The following is a 21,279-nucleotide window of genomic DNA, read 5'->3' as shown; positions in this document are numbered from 1 at the left end:
TACACCCTCTCAGAAATCCCATTATGATAGTAACCTCTCTGTTTGCTGGAGAAATTGTGGAAATCAAAATGCAAATCATTATCATATTTTTTGGGACTGCCCTGTTATCAGAAACTATTGGAGGGGGATACACAATGCCCTACAAGACATCTTTTAATGTGAAATACCCTTGGAGAGTAAGACCATATATTTTGGATATATAGCTCAAGAATGGTTGAAAAGAGATAAATATTTAATGAATATACTGTTGGTGGCTGGTAAAAAGACTCTTACTAGGAAATGGTTATCACAGGAGAGCACAACTTTAAATACATGGATGGAAATTACAATGGACATTTACAAAATGGAGAAGATAACAGCATCTGTTAATCATAAGCTGGAACAATTTGATTCATACTGGGAAAAATGGTTTAACTACATAATGCCTCATAGGCCTGATTTTATTCTCACAAATCAATGAATCTGTTGTAAAAAAAAAATCACTCCCTACTTGTACATAGTTCTTTCTCTTTGCTTGTTTTTTCTTTCCACTCTTTTCTATAACCGTATACCTCAGATAAATACTTTGTGGAGATTTGTGATATATATGATTATATGATGTATATGTACAATGTCTGAAATACATCTTATGGAAATGTTTGTTTGATGAACTTCAATAAAAAAACTAAATTACAAAAAAAAAGGAAATTCCTGGAAGTAGATACAGCAGAAGTAAAGAGGCTGGAAGAACGATGCCCATACAAGAAGCAGAGTATGCGTATAGCTGAAATAGCTGTTGGGGTTCATAGGGTTAAAATCTTTATATCAGAACTGGTGAGTTCTACTATAGTGTACCCTGTAATAACTCACTTCTTACTCTTTCCAGTGAAGGTGCCTAATCTGCAGAGCATTTCCTGCAGCTCTAGCCTACATTTCACACCTTACATCTCTTTTTATATTTTCACTTGGTGTTTTCAATAATCTATCAACCAGTTGACTTAATCTACCAATTTATCACTGGAGCAACTTTGCCTCATGCTTTCAGATTATTTAACCCTCCATGCCAAACCAGTCCTGCAACGTGAGATTAACTTGCTTTCTCTTATTTCCTAGTTCTGACAAATAATCTTCGCCCTGAAATGTTAATTGTTTCTCTCTCTGCAGATGTTGCCTGACCTACTAAAGTGGTTCTAGAGGGAATTTGTAGATTACCCATGACATGGCTCTTTAGAGCAGCTTGTGGCTCAGCCACGAGGGGAAAAACAATGCTGGATTGGGTGTTGTGCAATGAAGCAGACTTAATTAGGGATCGTACTCTCAGTCGCTTCACGCCACGGAAACTGGCATAAGCACCGGCCTGATGAGCCTATAAGCCTCAGGACAGACTTTAACTTGCCAAGAGCTGGACTCCCATCAGTGACCAGTACTTGTGCATCACTGACAAACCAAAGGTTTACCCATCAACTTTGCTTAATTCCACGTGAGCCTCTAATGACTTTCATGCTGGTCAATGCCTTTGGCTGCAAAACTGCAATTCCAGAATCACAACAAGTCACGTTTGATTTCCAATCTTTCATTGCTGACTACGCCCCCTCCCCATTTCACATGTATTCTATCATGCTGTGATAGAATATGTTTGTGCCAGAAGTTAAGGACCATTCACAGATCTGATAAAAATAAGCCTTGCACATACAGTGCTGCAAACAACACACTTTACTGCTGAGTTACAAAAAGTGGTACTTATCTCAGAAGTGTACCTGAACCAATTTCCAATTTGCCCACAGTGTCACTTGTGACTTAACCTGTAATGAGCCCAAATGCAAAAGACTTCACTACCGGTATTGCTCATTCTTTTATACCCTGCTCATTCATTGCTCATTCGTTCATACCCTGGTCACTTCTCTCTGACCCTACCTGGGTCGATCCTTTGTCAGCCACCTATCACGTGACCATTGCCTTGGGCACTACAGGCTCAGGTCTGCAGAGACAATACCTTGGTCACCCTGCCCCAACACATCACACATTTGATCCTAGCAATTGTTCCTAGTGCTCTCTGGCCAACATTTTAGGATTCTTACTCCATTCCACCCCTCAGCCAGAGGGCACTCACAATCTAAAACATCCCTCTACATTATACATTACACAATTACATAGGTCAGTAGAACCCCCACAGTTTACTCGTTAGCATACATATATAGTGAAGCAACTTGAAAGCCAGTATTATTATGCCTATTGTATGATAATGGACCACCAATGCACAATTGTTCCAAAGGGTCATCAACCCCAGAAGTGTAATAATCATGATATTGTTCCACAACCTTGTGAATCTTTTCCACTGTCCTTTGAATGTGGCTAGCTAGGTGTGTAATATTATCAGAGCTGTCAGGAAATAGGTACAGCACTCTTGGCCAGTTAATGCACGTGCTCCTTTTCTCGGCCAGGTTGAGGTCTAGGGCCATCCGGTTCTGCAGGGCTACTATCTAGACATCTACTAATTCTCCTGAGAGCTCAGTGAGGGCTTTGTTAACTTTACTAAAGACAGTAGAGGCCCTAATTGCAACAGCTTCTATGGCCAAGGCTATATTAATCAGCTCTCTGGCTGTTGTCACCACTCCATAGGCAGGGAAGGCTATCACCAAAATCTGTCGGCCTCAGTGATTGCTCTTTTAGCTCGGATCAGGTTGTGGTGCTCAGTCAGGTCCTTGAGGTGCCACATGTGGGGTACTACATACTTCAAATAACAGCACCTTCTCCATGATTTAGGAACTGGCCATGAGACTCACAGGTCACCCCTATTCCAGGAAGCCAGTGGTATGCTTTGTGTCCGCATACCCAGTAGGTACCATTGACTGGAGTGGGGGATCTGTAGTGGTGTAGTGAGTCCTCAAGCTGTTACCGATGCCTTCATTATTACAGTAGCAGGTGACCTCTGCTTGCTGCTATCTGTGTACAGCCAAGGCTATTTTACTTAAATTGCTCATGGCTTTGGGGTGCAGGGGCAACAGGTGGTACCACCCTCCAAATCAGTGACACCCATTGTGCGATGGGCACAGGCCCTGGCTGCACTTCTCCTGACCATAAATGTAGATTTACCAACCCCAAAGGTAAAGGGACCCCTGCTAGTATGTAACCATCTCCCCTTAACACATTCATACCCGAGATACACTCTGCAGAGGTGTCATCAAAACAGTTACTGAAAATGGGAACCACTGTCGATAGAAAGTTATACAGTGGTCTCCCGAACAATAGTGATCGCACCAACCAGGTCCTCTACCATTACTTGCTGGCACTCAATTTTTCCTGTCTCCCGTGAAATAATGATGGCATCAGCCGGTACCAACTAGCGCCTTACCATTACTGCACATTTCCCTTGCCTCAATGAACTGCCACCGGTACATACAGCCTCAGGTCTCCCGGTCGGGACAAGGCAGCCACATACACTTGCCAGGAGACCTGGCCACACTCCTACAGACTGGTGAAAGCCATCCCTCGCACCCAGTGGCCCTGTCAGGCGTACAGCGGGTTCAGTGTGGCCAGCGGATGGTCTGACCGCTCCTCTGCCTCTGCCTTCCCTCTATCGCACTTGTTCTTCCATAATGCATGCATTGCATTGACAGTCAGGATGCTGTCCACCTCTTCCTTCGCCACCCATGCTTGGAGAAAGGCTAAAAGCATTACCTTGCCATGTGACCCACACTGGTCTATCTTTCTTCCTCAGCTCAACCTCCTGCACCTGCACTCCCTGAAGATATACATCCTCCAGCCCCTCTAACAAATTTAGGGCATCACTGATCAGACGGCCAGTGGCAGGCCCCAGTAAGGGAAGGAGGATACCGTGCAGATGAAGGGGGTGGGGGGGGGAAAGAAGACCGCTGTTTTATTCAAGCGTTGGAGACTTCCAGCACTGAGCAAAGTGTCGTCAGGATGGGCTCCTGTATGGTGGTCCCATAAATGGAACTCACCAGCGACCACTGGCAGAGGGCCCACAGGAAGTCAGCCATTGAGGGGAGATGCTCCTGCACCGCTCTCCAGATGCCCTCCCATAAGGACTGGTGGCCCTGGCCCCAACTATTCTACATTTGATTATTCACCCTGTGGTAGTGGGTGAGGGTACCCAGTGCACCTGCCTCAGCGTCAGTCCACACCAAGATCCCAGGACTGGAGGAGCCAAGCCTCAAGCGGCTCCTCTGGCCTCTGGCAATGCCAGTCCGCTAGATCGCAGAGATCCCTAGATGGGTAGGGCTGGACAGTCATGGTTATGGTGTTCCGCTGGATGGGAAGCAGCCTCTTGTTCGGACCAGCTCCATTGGTCATCCTCCTCACTGCTGACTTCCCTGTGCAAAAGTAACATCTGGGGTTGGCACTTGTGCTCACTATCACAGAGGTGACAGCAATGGATCTACCTGGGCTCACGGGTCAACACAGGGAGGCAGTGCGTGCAACGCTGAGGATGAGGGGCATACACGGTGGGGGTGAAGGGAATGACACATTCTCGCTGGCTTCCCCCAGGATTCTTCAGAATACTATATGTTCCCTTCCCAGCTATCTGGGCGGTCACCCCTTACGACTATGACCCACGCCTTTACCAGGTCAGGGGTCAGTGGGACCACCGGGCCGCTTCCTCCTGCTTAGCCCTGATTAACTTACAGACCATATTCACATTTCTCTCCTCTAAAACTTCAGCCTTCTGCTGAGTGAATATCGCAGGTTCACCCATCATGGTGCACCTGTTTTAAATTCTCATTCTCCTCCCTCAATTTCCTAAGCTCCTCCTGATGATCCCTTATTTCCAGAAACCAGAACACTCCTCTCTAGCTACCCCTTTTATTTGGGAACCCACTTGCCTGGAGCACTGAGGCCATGTGGTGCCCCAGCTCCATGCCTGCAGGTTTCTGCCTGTCTGACCAGTCCACTGGGGCACCACATGCCGTCAGTAAATTGGCCAGACTACCGAAGCCCTTGGAGTTGTCAGTCCACCCTGGGACATAGAACTCTTCAGGAGTCGACTTGACTTGTCTACTCTTCTTGAACATTGCAAGTGCAGTTTATTTCACTGGATCCGGTTCGTGATGCCATTTGTTGTGCCAAAAGTTAAGGACTGCTTGCAGATCCGATAGAAGTAAGCCTTGCACACGCAATGTTGCAGACAACACACTTTCTCAGAAGCATGCCTAAGGCCGTTTAACTGCAGCATCCCGTTCCAATTGGTCCACAGCATCAGTTGCGACCTAACCTGTGATAAGCCCAAATCCAAGAGACCTGATCACCAGAGTGCTCGTTCTTTTATACCCTGGTCACTTCTCTCCATCCCTACCTGGGTCAATCCTTTGTCCAGTTTGACCCATCACATGACCATTGCCTTGAGCACTACAGGCTCAGGTGGGCAAAGAGAATACCTTGGTCACCTAGCACCCTGGTCACCCTTCCAGCACACATCATACATTTGATCCCAGCAATTGTTCCTTGTGCTTTCTGGCAGATATTTTAGAATTCTTACTACACCACCAGAATAATTTTTTGGTACCTGCATTGCCGTTTGTATGAACTATTTGTGTGCAAATTGACTATTGCACTTCTTCCAGTGCAACAATATCTATTAATCAAGAGTGCTAAACTGATTAACTAACCAAGAGTGCAAACTTTCTGCCATTTCCTTAAACATAATTTGCAATGGTTTGAAACACATGTTGGGAATACAGTTATTACAGTCTCCTACTGAATGATACTTACACTTTCTCTCAATGGAATTGCTCCCACCATCTTCCAAATCATTTGTTGATATTGTTCCCCTTGATGTCAACAGTTGCAGTATAAAGAATAGCTCCAAAAAAATGTTTGGCACTAAATTCTCTGGAATTAGAAAAGATATATTAGTTGTGGACATTTGGTTGCCTCACATCTCTCTTGCCTTTTCTACAGGAATCAGGCATTTACTATGATAGACCTCTCCTCACTTGGTCGATAATCACCTCAAAGCCCAGCAACAAAACTAATATCTTCTACTCTTAAAATACCATTCTGTACCCATTGTGGGCCCTCCATTAGGTGGTATCAATGATGGATTTTCCGTCCTAGCTGTCTCCATGAAACACAAGCCAGGGCACTACGACATTACGACACTACGAGAGCAAGCTGTTGCCCATGCAGCAGGCTCCCTTTCTCCATGCAGCTGATGAATCCAAAGGAATAGCAAAGATTGATATAGTTCTACACCAGTGGTGTTATAAGAGTTGCCAGTTAGCACTGAACTCAACGGACAACAGCTCCAGATTTTTCCTCATGAATTTACTCCCAAAGCCTTCCCCAAGAGTGGATGTAGCCACAAGGCAGCATAGATTTAATATCAGTTTTCCTTCTCCTAGATGAGCTGCTAACCACAGCTGATGAGACCCATCTGTCTGATGGCTTTAAGGCACCAGTAACCTGCCATTGGCCTATTTCCTGGCAGTGGAAATTGTTCTGCTGGGCTTTGTAGCTAAGTCACAGGTGAAGGCCAGGAGCCAAACTTGGCTATTTGAGACACATATCATTGGGAGCATTTAATAGTGGGAACTGATCCCCACTATCTCTCCAGGTTACGACAAACTCAAGGAACCCTATACTCATTACACAGTACCATGTACCATCGGCAAAAATGACTCACTAGTTCCAGACCTGAAAGACATTACTCACAGTAAATTTCCTCAACAAAACCCAGAATAATGTTAGAGGTTAAAGGATGGATTATGAAATAAAATGTATATAAATACATAAATAGGCTGGCTGGTGGTGCAGTGGCATCAGTGCCAGACAATGAGACAAGTGGTCTTGGGTTCGAACATAGCCGGCTCCTTGCACACTTTCCATCCGTGCTAGAAGTCCTCCATCTGTAGGATGCCCAGCATTACTACAGAAACAGTGCTAGAGAAATTGATGGAACTAAAATCTGACAAATCCTAAGCCTGATTTGCTACATTCCAGAGAAATAAAGAAAGCAGCCCTGAAAATAAGGAATACATTGGTAGGCATCTTCCAAAATTCTTTAGATTCAAAAACAGTCCTGTAGGCAACCACATTATTTAAAAACGTGGAGAGAGTCGGAAGACCACCAGCGTACAGAGTGGATTGAGGAGTGAAGGTCTGAGGGCTGGCTACACTTGGAGGTCGACCGGAACAAATGAATGAACAGTGAGCTCCAAAGATGTGCAATAGACTTTTTCCTTAAAATGGGCCCTTTTACTTCCTATTTTCTTTACTAACCCTCTATCCAGATTAAGATTTACACTTAATTGCATATGATATACTGTCTGATATTTTGCAGTGCAGATTTGTAACCGGGCAACACATCACACAGCATCCACACAAACAAGATTTCTCAGTTTGGTAGGGCCAGAAGTTGCTTTCCCCTAGACAAACATGTGCTGGCTGAGCCGGAGGGTTACAATTGTGGGGGCTCATCTGGGATTGATTACGAGAGATGCTGCGTGATTGCCCTGAGCATTGAACCAGTTGTGTGTTTAAATTTGTGCTGGTATGGATGCTGCTGGAGCGGTGGTGCGCCTCCATGGGGTTACTGGTAACTACTGCATGCATGTTGAGTGAGGTGGATATTCGTACCCCAGATGAATTGTTAATACGGTTAAAGCTATTGGCAAAGTTGAAATTGTAGCACAAAGTTTTGATAAAATGACAGGCTCAGACCTTGTTTCACTTCAGACTAGCGCTGACAAAACGGCAGTGGGACTGCCAGCGTCTATCAGTGCCCAAGGTGAGGTGGGGCCATGGCCTGTCCATACTTTTAGGGAGGAGAAGGTAGCCGAGCAGGCTGAGTCACAAGCTGGGTTTCCCATAGCTGAGGGCAGAGATTTCAAAGCCAGAGTTCTATTGTTTCTGAGGAGACTATGGGGGCCTGCAAGGAGAAAGCTTGGGAGAACTTTCTAGGGACATTGTCTGTGCACCCGGTGTTTCAAGCTGCTTTTGAGGAAGTACGTGACTGCATATGGCCCGATACCAAATTTAAACGAGGCACTGTGTGGTTCACCCAGTCGAAGCCACTGGTGGTCCGGCCCATGGAGGTAGCAAGAGTGATTGCGACCCCCATATTTCCCAGAGTGCCTGAGGGGGAGGCCCTCTTAGTACACACTCCAAAAGACCTCGGGGGAATGCCCTTGGCACACCTGTTCCCTGTGAGACAAGTCAGGGAGAAACTATAGGAAAAAGGGTGGTTACTACTTGGCCATGACACCAAACTGTGAGCGCTTTGCGCTCGTTCCTCGGGTTCTGTAGAATATGCTGCCTTTCACTAACTCCCCATTGATAGAGGAAGACACTCACAGCCATTCTCCCATTGAGTTAGATGAGGGGGTGCAGAGGTCTCAGAGAATTAGGAGATCCCCAGATAGGCTGTCCTACATAGCCCCAGGGGAACTGAGTGTGACCCCTACTGTGTTGGGGAGCTATGTCACTGCCTTTTACATCTGGACTGGGCTTTGTGTTTTGCAGGAAGGGTTGGCGAATTATCTCAACGTCATGAGGACATGACCAAATTTGGTGGGGGGGAGAGTGTAACACACAGTGAGGCTTCACTGCTAAGGATAATGTAATGGCTTCTATGTAATGTTCCACTTTAAGGTAATGGTTTCTCTGTGGCAGCAACGTTCGGGTTATGGCTAGAGATAATGGGACTTTGGAATATATGTTATCCAATGGAAGAAATGCTGTTCTTTCTTGTGTATCTGGGAGCCGGATTTTTCGCGGTCTTTCGTTAGGGAGTGATGGAGAGAGACGACACGAATGGAGAGAGTCAGAAGACCACCGGCGTACGGAGTGGATTGAAGAGCAAGGGTGCGAGGGCCGGCTATGATTGGAGGGTGATGTGAACAAATGAAAGAACAGTGAACTCTAACGATGGATGCACAATAGTCTTTTTCCTTAAAATGGGGCCTTTTACTTTTTATTTTCTTTACTAACCCTCTATCCAGATTAAGATTTATAAAGTTCAATCATTTAATTGCATATGATGTACTATCTGATATTTTGCAGTGCGGATTTGTAACCCAGCAACACATCACGCAGCATCCACACAAACACGGTATCTCAGTTTGGTGGGGCCAGAAGTTGTTTTCCCCTAAACGAACACATGCTGGCCGAGCCTGAGGGTTACAAATTATTATGGGGTGTCACAGGAATCAGTGCTTCATCCATATTGATTCACCATATACTGTATATCAATGATTTGGACGAGGGAACTAAATGCAACATTTTCTAGTTACATTTTGGTTCCAAAAACAAAAATATATCCAAATGACAATCAATTAGCAAAAAGGTGCAATGTGTACTTGGATGTCCATCACTGAAAGCAAACATTCAGGATTGGCAGAGGACATCAAATTGGTAAAATTCCATCTTCCCCAGAACATACTGGTGCAATTCTACACTGCCATCATAGAAAGCATCCTCTCTGGTTTGGTGCAGCATCCTCTCACTACATTTGAAAACTACAGCGAACTATCACATCAGCAAAAGAAATTACTGGCTGTAGTCTACCATTACTGCAGGCCTTGTATATGTCCAGGACAAAGAAGGTGGTAGGAAAAATTATTGCGAACACAATGCACACCGCAAACTGAATTTTCCAAAAGCTCCCTTCTGGAAAGTGCTATCGGGCTTTTTAAAAAAAGCTTCACAGTATATTAAAAGTTATCAATTATTCTAATCAACCACTCCAGTTGGTCTTCCCACCCTCCTCTATTACCTCCATCACTTCACTGTAGACACTTAAAACCACTTTTTATAATACTGTTTATATTTTAAACACATGCAAGTATTTATGTATTTGTTGTTCCTCTACATGCCTCAGGTTTCAAACTCGCTGTCCCTTTAGCATTACCTATGAAGCCAAGTCGTTAGCTCGATGCTCAATCCAGCATGGATGGAAAGTGTACAAGGAGCCAGCCATGTTTGAACACAGGACCACTTGCCTGAAAGTCCAGCACTGATGCCACTACACCAACAGCTAGCTTATTTACATATTTATACACATTTCACATCCATCCTTTAACCTCTAATGTTACTTTTTATAAAATTCTTTATAATTGTTGAATGTTGTTTTTTGTTGCATGTCATGCCCTGACCAAAATACCACAGCAAATCCCTAATACATGTAAATGTATATGGTGAATAAAGTCGATCCTTGAAATCCTATGTTGGCCTTCAGAGCAAAGGATTTGAGCACAGGAGTGAAAATGCCTTGCCACTGTTTTACAGAGCCTTGATGAGATTCCATCTGGCTGTTTCTCGGAATGGCAGGTGGTGACTAGTGGGGTGCCACAGGGCTCGGTATTGGGACCACAGCTGTTTACGATTTACATCAACGATTTAGATGAAGGCATTGAGAATAACATCAGCAAGTTTGCTGATGATACTAAGCTGGGTGGCAGTGTGACGTGATGAGGATGTTAGGAGAATTCAGGGTGACTTGGATAGGCTGAGTGAGTGGGCAGATACTTGGCAGATGATGTTTAATGTGAATAAGTGTGAGGTTATCCACTTTGGGAGTAAGAACAGGAAGGCAGATTATTATCTGAACGGTGTAGAGTTAGGTAAGGGAGAAATACAGAGATCTAGGGGTTCTTGTTCATCAGTCACTGAAGGTGAATGAGCAAGTGCAGCAAGCAGTGAAGAAGGCTAATGGAATGTTGGCCTTTATTACAAAGGGAATTGAGTACAAGAGCAAGGAAATCCTTTTGCATTTGTACAGGGCCCTGGTGAGACCACACCTGGAGTATTGTGTACAGTTTTGCTCACCAGGGTTAAGGAAGGACATCTTGGCTGTAGAGGAAGTGCAGCGTAGATTCACAAGGTTAATTCCTGGGATGTCCGGACTGTCTTTACACAGAGAGGTTAGAGAGACTGGGCTTGTACACGCTGGAATTAAGGAGATTGAGAGGGGCTCTGATTGCAACATATAAGATTATTAAGGGATTGGACAAGATAGAGGCAGGAAATATGTTCCAGATGCTGGGAGAGTCCAGTACCAGAGGGCATGGTTTGAGAATAAGGGGTAGGTCATTTAGGACAGAGTTAAGGAAAAACTTCTTCTCCCAGAGAGTAGTGGGGGTCTGGAATGCACTGCCTCTGAAGGCAGTGGAGGCCAATTCTCTGGATGCTTTCAAGAAGGAGCTAGATAGGTATCTTATGGATAGGGGAATCAAGGGATATGGGGACAAGGCAGGAACCGGGTATTGATAGTAGATGATCAGCCATGATCTCAAAATGGTGGTGTAGGCTAGAAGGGCCAAATGGTCTACTTCTGCACCTATTGTCTATTGTTGTCTGAGAGCTTTATTGAATTGAATTGAATTAGTATACTTCTCTGAGGAATAGTGCTATTGCCATGGACAGAATTCAACAACAGCTTACTAGGCTAACTCCTAGGATGATAAGACTAGGATGTATGAGGAGAGATTAGAATAAGGCTATATTCATTGAAGCATAGAAGAAAGATTTCACAGATACAAAAACTCTAAAAGGCAGAGAAGATAAAAGGAAAGAATTCCCAACAGAAAGTAAAAGCAGGGTTCACAGTCTCAGAACTTGGAGCAGACCATTTAGAATGAAGACCAACAGAAATTTTTTCATCAGAAGATAGTAAAGCTGTAGAATTCTTTAATAAATGTGGCACTGGAGGCCAAGTCATTAAATATATTCAAGAATGAGGTTGATATGTTATTTAATGGCAAAAGAATTGAGGAATGTGAGGAAAAGGCAGTAACAACAGTATTACTTTTTGAGGTGTTTGTTAAGATTTGTTACGTTACCAAACATCTTACAAATTTCTGTATGTGCATAGTAGAAAGCATGCTAACAGACAGACTGCATCACAGACTGGTATGGAAGCACTAATGCACAGAAGTGCAAAAGGCTGTAGAGCAGGGGTTCCCAACCTGGGGTCCATGGACCCTTGGTCAATGGTAAAGTTCCATGATGTTAAAAAAAAGGTTGGGAAACCCCACTGTAGAGGGTTGAGACTCAGCCTGCTCCACCATGGGCATAATCCTCGCACCATTGAGAACAACTTCGAGAGGTGATGCCTCAGGAAAGCAGTATTCATCACTAAGCACCCTCATTATCCTCTTCTTGCTACTAGCATTGAGGTGGTGGTACAGGAGCCTGAAAACTCAGACTCTGTGATTTAGGACAGCTTCTTCCCCTCCACCATCTGTGAACCCATGAGCATCATCTTGTTATCTTTGTGTTTTGGACTATTTAGTTTGCAACGTTTCTGTCTTTGTTCTTTACTGCTGCAGCAAAACATCAAATTTCACATCACCTAAATCAGTGATAATAAACCTGAATCTGGCAATAATTCTGTTAAAGGATGGATCTGGTCTGAAGGAGGACAAAACAAAATAGAATACCAAACTGAAACTCCTTAGACATTTGATGTATTTCATCAAGGTAACACAACAGTCTTTCACAAGATTCCCTAAATGGTGAGCTTCTGATCACAGCAATGGCACTAGAGGAAATGTACAGCCAGCATCAACAACTTATGAAAACATCCAAAATAAATAATTCCCCACATGGAGAGCTACAGGGCATTTTAAATACACTAGGACAAAGTCTTATACCTGGAGGTTTTAATTGGACAGGATTAGAATATTCTCCCACCACATATATTACATTCAGACAAACATATGTATACATTATATTTCATAACCTTATCATAAATTAATTTTTCTTAAGACACAAACTTACTTGTGTATTCACAACAGAGAGAGACCATTTGGTCCATACTGGCTTTTGAGATTTGCCCACTAAATCCTGATTTCCTACACCTCTGCATGGTTTTCATTTTGATAAGTACATCAAGCCCCTTTGGCTGTTACAAAAGAATTTGTTTCTAATTCACATTTGGTTAATACATCCCAAATCATCATTTCCAATGTAAAAAAATCCTCATCTTTCTTCTGTTTATCATTGAAAAACTTATTCACTTACCAGAGATACAGACAGAGTACAACTGAGCCAACACATCCAACTGCTTTTTGTGAGAAACTTTGCTTACATCAGCACATACAGCAATACTATCAGCGGAAACACTTAAGACTCTTCCATATTGACACTTATTTGGTGTGGCTGGGTCTGAGACCGGTGACTGGTGAATCAATTTATATCTGAAAGTTTTGAAAACAAAAAAAAAAGTTGAACTATAGCCACCAAAAGTACAACTGCAAAAGGTACATCAGTGATTCCTTGCAATTTTGCATGAAAGAGTTCAGAGTATTTGTAAAGCATAGAGAACTGTAAAACCACATGTAACTAAATAAGCAGAACCAGCAATACTGGAGTTACACAGCAAGTGTGACAGTATCTCAAAGGACACGAAACATTTAGTGTTATCTAGACATTTCTTACCAACAAAATACAGCACTTAATGAGTTATTATGCATTGTTTTCCTTGTCCATTCAACCTCTCATTTCAATATCATGTTTGCATTTTGTTATCGTAGTAGGAGATCAAAAGCTTCAAAGATATTCAACCTGGCTCTCAAACACAAAAAAATAAGCTTTGTCTATTTATAGTCAATTACTGGTAGCATTACATTAACAAAAAAATCTGTTACACAGGTAAATGCCTTTAGTAAGTTGCTTGTGAGAGATTCTGATCACTGCAAATAAATTATTTCTGGTCCACAATTCCAGATTTGTGAATTCACACACAAAAACCATGGGTATCACATCAATTTAATAAGTACAGGCTTTGTGGCTGGTTCTGAGGCAATTGAATTTTAAATCTACTTCGATTTAAACAATTTGAGTTAAGCAGACTGTTTTTGGAGCACCAATCAGTTGGAAGAACTCAGTGGGAGGAAATGAATTATTGATGGTTTGGGTCAAGATCCTGCAATTTGAATTTCACTTAATTTGCCAAAAAAAACTACTGAAGCCACTGAATACTGTGAAGGTATTTAAGGGAAAAAAAGTTGATAACAGGAAATCGGAAAAAAGATTTGATTGATCATACAAGCTTAATTCCTGCAGAATTAAATTCTCTTTTCAGGTTCTTGTGTTAACCTGACCTCAGTGGTTGGGAAGATGTTGGGAGTCAATTGTTAAGAATGAGGTTATGGAGTATTTGGTGACAAAGGGCAATATACGACAACGTCAGCATGGTTTCCTTAACGGAAAATCTTAACTGAAAAACCTATTGGAATTATTTGAAGAAATTGCAAGTAGGATAGATAAAGGGATGCATATCGTATATGTGGACTTTCATAATGCCTTTTGACAAGGTGCCACATGAGGCTGCTAACCAAGTTAAGAGCCCATGGTACGACAGGAAAGTTACTGACATGGTTAGAGCATTGGCTGATTGGTAGGAGGCAGAGAGTGGGAATAAAAGGATACTTTTCTGGTTGACTGCCAGAGACCAGTGGTGTCCTGCAGCAGTCGGCATTCGGATTGCTGCTTTTTATGCTGTATATCAATGGTTTAGATGATGGAATAAATGGCTTTGCTGCCAAGTTTGCAGATGATACAAAGATTGGTGGAGGGGCAGGTAGTGCTGATGAAACAGGAAGGCTGCAGAAAGACTTAAACAGATTAGGAAAATGGGCAAGAAAGTGGCAAATGAAATACAATGGTGAAAAATACATCGTCATGCACTTTGGTAGTAGAAATAAATGCGCATATTATTTTCTAAAAGGGGAGAGAATCCAAAAATCTAAGATGTAAAGGGTCTTGGGAGACCTTGAGAACACCTTAAAGGTTAACTTGCAGGTAGAGTCAACGATGCAGAAGCCAAATGTAATGTTAGCTTTCATTTCAAGAGATCTAAAATACAAGAGCAGGGATGTGACACTGAGGCTTTATAAGGCTGGTGAGGCCTCGTGGAGTATTATGAACAGTTTTTGGGCCCAGCATCTAAGAAAAGATGAGCTGGCATTGGAGAGGGTTCAGAGGAGGTTCACAAAGACAATTCTGGGAACAAGGAACGTTTGATGGCTGTGGGTCTGTACTTGCTGGAATTTAGAAGTATGAGGGGGATCTCACTGAAACCTTTCACATTTTGAAAGGCTTAGACAGAGTTGATATGGAAAGGATGCTTCCCATGGTGGAGAATCTAGGAAAACAGGGCACAGCCTCAGGATAGAGGCGGTGTCCACTTAAAACAGAGATGTGGAGAAATTTCTTTAACAAAGATTGGTGAATTTCTGGAATTTGTTACCACAAGTAGCTGTGGATGCCAGGCCATTGGGTGTACTTAAGGCAGAGCTTAATAAGTTCTTGATAGGCACATCATCAAAGGTTATGGGGAAAAGGCTGGGCAGCGGGTCTGAGGAGTGGAAAAAAGGATCAGTCATGATTGAATGGTGGAGCAGACTCGATGAGCAAAAGGCCTAATTCTGCTCCTATGTCTTATGGTATTATTAACTGAACACCAGCTGTCCATAACAATAATCACAGGATTTTTCCTAAAATAATTAAGAAAAAAATCTAGAATATGGTGTGAATACATACCATAAATTCCGGTGTATAAGCCGAGAATTTGGCCTTAAATTTTGGTTGTAAAATTAGGGGGTCGGCTTATACAGAGGGTGCCAACTTTGGAAAAATGAATACACGGAAGACAGGTTGTAGTTATTGTCTGTTTTTGAGTCAAATTCATTCCACTGTCAAGGCATGAATTCTTTGAATGGTTTGTTTAAACTCACATCTAGTGGCTGAAGCACTGAGGATGACTGCAATGTCTGTATTTTCAGCTTTCAACGCTGCTTTTGTCGCATCTGACAAATGCGCTTTGAACATGTCCCAGACAAGTAGTGACTTTTCCTTCCTGAAACCTTCAGGATGTCAACGCCACACCTCTTTAACCCACTTTAAGCAACCTGCTTTGTCCATCCAGCAGCGTTCTTGAGCATAAACAACACCCCGCAGGAATTTTCTGAGCAATCTTTATTTTTTGTCTCAACACAAGATCACGTCTATTCATAAATCGGGTGCACCAACTTCGTATAGCTTTGAAATTTTCGCCAATCTCACTGTTTTTTGGCCCATTTCAATGCTTGAACTCAAATCATTTATCTGGTAACAATGTATCCAGACAATCGCTCATGATTCACCCATTCTAAAACTTTTTCTTTGAGTTCTGGCCACTGGCATGTTTTCCCGCGGTTTGCACATTTTATTTTTGGCATTTCCCTCAGCGTGTCCTCTGCCTTTCCACACTCTCTCACTTGTTTCTCGTTTACACTAAATTTCTTAGCAGCTGCAGAATTATTTGTTCCTTTAGCGAATTCAACAACCTTCAGCTTGAAGATAGCATCATATCGCATTCATTTTAATCTTTTGTACGTGGTGGTTGCAAACTCAATACTGAGTACACATACTGATCCTGCCACCCCATGTTATGTTTTAACGAGATTACGATAGGCGCTAAATGGTTTCACGGGGGTTACATTTCAGAGGATTCTTTACCATTGGGAACCTAATCCAAAACTTCCCTCCCTGATATATTTATTAAGAATTTGCTTATAACGCTCTACAATGTGTAGGCCTGTTTTCTTAGCAGGTACTGGTTCACAAAATTTCCAGGCCCCAGATCCAGCAGAGTACCAGCATGTGATATCTTGTGATCTTTTCTGGTTAAATCAAAAACCTCTACAAAAGGGGTCAACTTATACAAAGGTAACATGAAAAAGTCACTGTTTTAATCTTGAAAATGGGGGGGGGTTTGGCTTATTCACTGGAATTTACTGTATTTAGGATAATACTTAATAGAATGGTGAGGGTAGGAGGAAAGAAGGGAAAGATGAGTGTTATTTTTGTAATGCAGTTAGTTGCTGTGATCTAGGGTCAATTGCAATAGGTCCCCTTTCAGGTCACTGGTGACCTTTAAGAAAGAATTGGAGAGGGACCTGAAAGGAAACTATCTGTCATGTGTAGGTAAAGACCCAAGGGACAGGATAGTTTTTCAGAGTCTGACAAAGACAAAATATCTCCTGAACTGGTAATAGTTTGTAATACTAATACCTCAGTTGTATAATAAACTAAATTGTATGCACGTTTGTTACAAAAATGTAGCAAAGTAAAAAAAAATTACAATATACCACTGTGTAGACACAATAATGAAAATCCAATATAATCTGGAGGGCAAAGTGCGGAGCAACTAGTGGCCTGGGTTGAATTCCCACCAATGTCTGTAATGAGCTTATACGTTCTCCCTGTCACCACCTGGGCTTCCTCAGTGCTCTGGTTTCTCCTACACTCCAAAGATTAGGGTTAGAAGGTTAATTGATCACATAGGTGTAATTGCGGGTACAGGCTCGTTGGACCAGAAGGGCCTGTTATTATGCTGTATTTCTAATATAAAAAAATCGTCTGGCAAAAGTAAACTGATTGCAAAATAAATCTCTACAGGGACATACTTAAGTATCAGAATCAGATTTATTATCTAGCACTGTCTTAAAAGATGCAAAATTCATTGTTTTGTAGCAGCGCAAAGACATAAAATTACTATAAATTACAAAATAAATACTGCAAATATTAATATATTTGTAAGTATTTATATATAAATACACAAGTTAAATCATGTGGAAAACAGGAAAATTATCAATTCACCCTCTATCCTGAATGTAGTAACAATTCTCCGCTTGTTCCAAAAATTAGAAACAGTAGATCGTTCCTCTGCTCAAAACTGTTTTAGCATTCACTGAGTTTGCTGATGACCTGTACTTCAAATCCATTTGTCCATCTCAATATCCCAAGGAAATAATTATCTACCTTTCAAATTCTTTTAACACTGACAATGATTTTTTTAAATTCCTGGGATATTGTTATTGTTGTAAAAAGGACATTCATTCACCATCTACTACTGCAAACAGTTTGAGTCAACTTTTGAATCACTGCAATCACTGTGAAGATATTCCTAAAAACAAATAGGGAATTCTAACCCAACAATGGCAAAGATGAGGTACACTGGTACCTGATTTGGAGGAGAACTGACAGATACACACTCAGTGGCCACTTTATCAGACACATTAATGCAAATATCTAATCAGCCAAACATGTGGCAGCAACTCAATGCATAAAAACATGCAGATAAGGTCAAGACATTCAGTTGTTCAGACCTATCACCAACTGAGCAAAAAATGTGATCTTGTGGCGACCCACTTTCTGCACAGGCGAACCGGCTCACAAATAGCCCGCGCGCGGGCAGAGACTTTGGTAATGCACCTCCGATATCATTTCCGGCCGGAGGGGGCGGGAACTAGGGAGTAAAACCCAGTGCCGTGAAGTTCGAATAAACTAGTCTCGAAACTACTTACTGACTGCGTGTCGTTGTTTCTAGCTCTGTATGTAGTACATCGCTACATTGGTGACCCCGATGGTCCAAACGGGATTTGGACCAAAGATGACCGACTCTTCATCTGTTCACGCAGTTTCGCTAAAACTGCCGACTTTCTGGATGCGGCGACCACGCGTGTGGTTTAGCCAAGCAGAAGCCCAGTTCCAGAATCGGCAGATATCTCCTGATTCCACACATTACTATTACATGGTGAGCTCCCTTGACCAGGAGACAGCTGCCCAGGTTGTGGCTTTCATACAGTCGCCCCCAGAAGAAGGCAAATATGAAGCGTTCAAAGCGCTGCTCATTGGGACCTTTGGCCTCTCACGGCGTGAGAGAGGTGCCCGCCTACTGCACCTGGACGGTTTGGGAGACAGGCTGCCGTCAGCATTAATGAACGAAATACTGGCCCTGGCTGGCCCTAGTACGACACCCACAACAGGGAGCCAGGACCCACCCTGAGGGCTGCAAACAGCAGCACGATACGGACCTACGGCACCTGCACAGTGCAGCTGCAGTTCAGTGCCAGCCGGTTCACGTGGGACTGCACATTGGCCGCCGTGGCCCAACCACTCCTGGGGGCGGGAGCTCACAGCCCGCTGGTCGGCTTGCAAGGGAAAAGACTGGTACATGCCAAGACTTTCCAGACGTTCTCCCTGGGTGAAGCCAAGTTGCCGGCCCCACACCTGGACTCCATCACGCTGTCGGACAACGAATTCACCAGAATCCTGGCAGACTTTCCATCAATTCTGGCACCGCAGTTCATGGCAGCCATGCCCAGACACGGAGTACAGCACCACATCCCCACCCAGGGACCACCCCTCCACACCCGTGCATGAAGGCTCCCCCTGGAAAAGCTCTGCCTGGCGAAGGAGGAGTTCAAGAGGATGGAGGAATTGGGGATCGTACGGAGGTCCAACAGCCTATGGGCCTCCCCCCTGCACATGGAGCCCAAAGCAGCCAGGAGCTGGAGACCATGCGGCGACTACCGCAGACTGAACGAGGCTACAACTCCAGACCGCTACCCCATGCCACACATACAGGACTTTGCAGCAAACCTGCACGGGGCAAGAATCTTTTCTAAAGTAGACCTCGTCCGGGGATACCATCAAATCCCGGTACACCCTGAGGCATCCCCAAAACAGCACTCATCACCCCGTTCAGCCTGTTCAAATTCCTCCGAATGCCGTTCAGCCTGAAGAATGCCGCACAGACGTTCCAGCGGCTAACGGATGTGGTGGGACGCAACCTGGACTTTGCGTTAATCTATTTGGACGACATCTTCATAGCCAGCAGTAATCGTCAGGAGCATCTGTCCCACCTCCGCCAGCTCTACTCCTGCCTGAGTGATTTTGGCCCCATGATCAACCCGGTCAAATGCCAGTTCGGTCTCAACACCATCGACTTCCTGGGCCACAGGATTACCAAAGACAGGGCAACACCTCTGCCCGCCAAGGTAGACGCGATCTGCCACTTTGCCCGGCCCAACACAGTCAAAGGCCTGCAGGAGTTTGTTGATACGGTGAACTTCTACCACCGTTTCCTCCCCTCAGCAGCCCGAATCATGCGCCCTTTGTACACCCTGATGTCGGGTAAAGGCAAGGACATTACTTGGGACGATGAGGCTGCAGCCGCTTTCGTTAAAGCCAAGGAAGCCTTGGCAGATGCCGCAATGCTGGTGCACCCCAGAATGGACGTTCCGACCGCCCTCACAGTGGACGCATCTGACACAGCAGTTGGTGGGGTGCTGGAGCAACTCATCGAGGGGCGCTGGCAACCCCTGGCGTTCTTCAGCAAGCACCTACGACCACCCGAACTCAAGTACAGTGCCTTCCACCGGGAGCTGTTGGCACTGTATCTGGCAATCCGGCATTTCAGGTACTTCTTAGAAGGCAGGCCACGTTCACGGACCACAAACCATTGACCTTCGCTTTCACGAAGGTGTCCGATCCCTGGTCGGTTCGCCAGCAGTGACATCTGTCCTACATCTCTGAGTACACGATGGATATCCAGCATGTCTTGGGAAAGGACAACGTCGTGGCGGATGCACTCTCCAGACCAGCTGTCCAGGCCCTGTCCCTGGGGGTGGACTATGCAGCACTGGCGGAGGCGCAGCAGGCAGACGAGATGCCTAGTTACAGGACCGCAGTCTCGGGTTTGCAGCTGCAAGACTTCCTCGTAGGCCCTGGTGAGAGGACCCTCCTGTGCGACATGGCTACCGGCCAACCTCGCCTCATCGTCCCAGCAGCGGCGGGTTTTCAACTCCATACATGGTTTGCCGCACCCATCTATCAGGACAACCGTCCGGCTGGTCTCCAGCAAGTTTGCGTGGCACGGACTTCGCAAGCAGGTCAGTGAATGGGCCAGAACGTGTGCGCAGTGCCAAACAGCCAAGGTGCAGCGGCACACTAAAGCCCCGCTGCAGCAGTTCGAACCCACCCGCCGGAGGTTTGACCACATTCATGTGGATATCGTGGGGCCCCTACCAGTGTCACGAGGAGCACGGTACCTCCTAACTATGGTAGACCGGTTCACGAGATGGCCAGAGGCAGTCCCACTCACCGACACATCTGCTGATTCCTGCGCCCGAGCGCTGATTGCAACCTGGGTAGCACGCTTCAGGGTACCGGCCCACATTACCTACGAAAGAGGTGCCCAGTTCACCTCCAGCCTGTGGTCGGCTGTGGCCAGCTTGTTGGGAATGCAGCTACACCACATGACAGCCAACCACCCACAGTCGAACAGACTAGTGGAATGCTTCCACCGTCACTTGAAGTCGGCTCTCAAGGCCCGCCTAAGAGGACCTAACTGGGTGGACGAGCTTCCCTGGGTCCTGCTTGGACTTTGCACAGCGCCCAAAGAGGATCTGCACGCCTCGTCTGCCGAGTTGGTGTACGGCGCACCCCTGGCCGTCCCAGGAGAGTTCATACCAGCCCCAAGGGGGCAAGAGGAAGAACCCGCAGCAGTCC

At 44.6% G+C, this 21,279-nt stretch overlaps 1 protein-coding gene across 2 annotated transcripts in view; it reads right to left on the bottom strand.

Moving 5' to 3' along the window:
- Window positions 1-21,279, bottom strand: part of cdan1 (codanin 1) — a 217,538-nt gene that overhangs the window by 180,802 nt on the left and 15,457 nt on the right. For both annotated transcript variants that reach the window (XM_073040499.1, XM_073040500.1), the window contains exons 4-5: window positions 12,961-13,136; window positions 5,710-5,829 (exon numbers count right to left, since the gene is read on the bottom strand). In XM_073040499.1, coding sequence (XP_072896600.1) covers window positions 5,710-5,829; window positions 12,961-13,136 — 296 coding nt within the window. The remainder of the gene's footprint in view (window positions 1-5,709; window positions 5,830-12,960; window positions 13,137-21,279) is intronic.

This window comes from Hemitrygon akajei, chromosome 3 (assembly GCF_048418815.1).
Source record: "Hemitrygon akajei chromosome 3, sHemAka1.3, whole genome shotgun sequence".
NCBI classification, from domain to species: domain Eukaryota; kingdom Metazoa; phylum Chordata; class Chondrichthyes; order Myliobatiformes; family Dasyatidae; genus Hemitrygon; species Hemitrygon akajei.
Note: the sequence above shows the minus strand (reverse complement) of the source record. Positions and strands in the feature narration are given on the sequence as shown.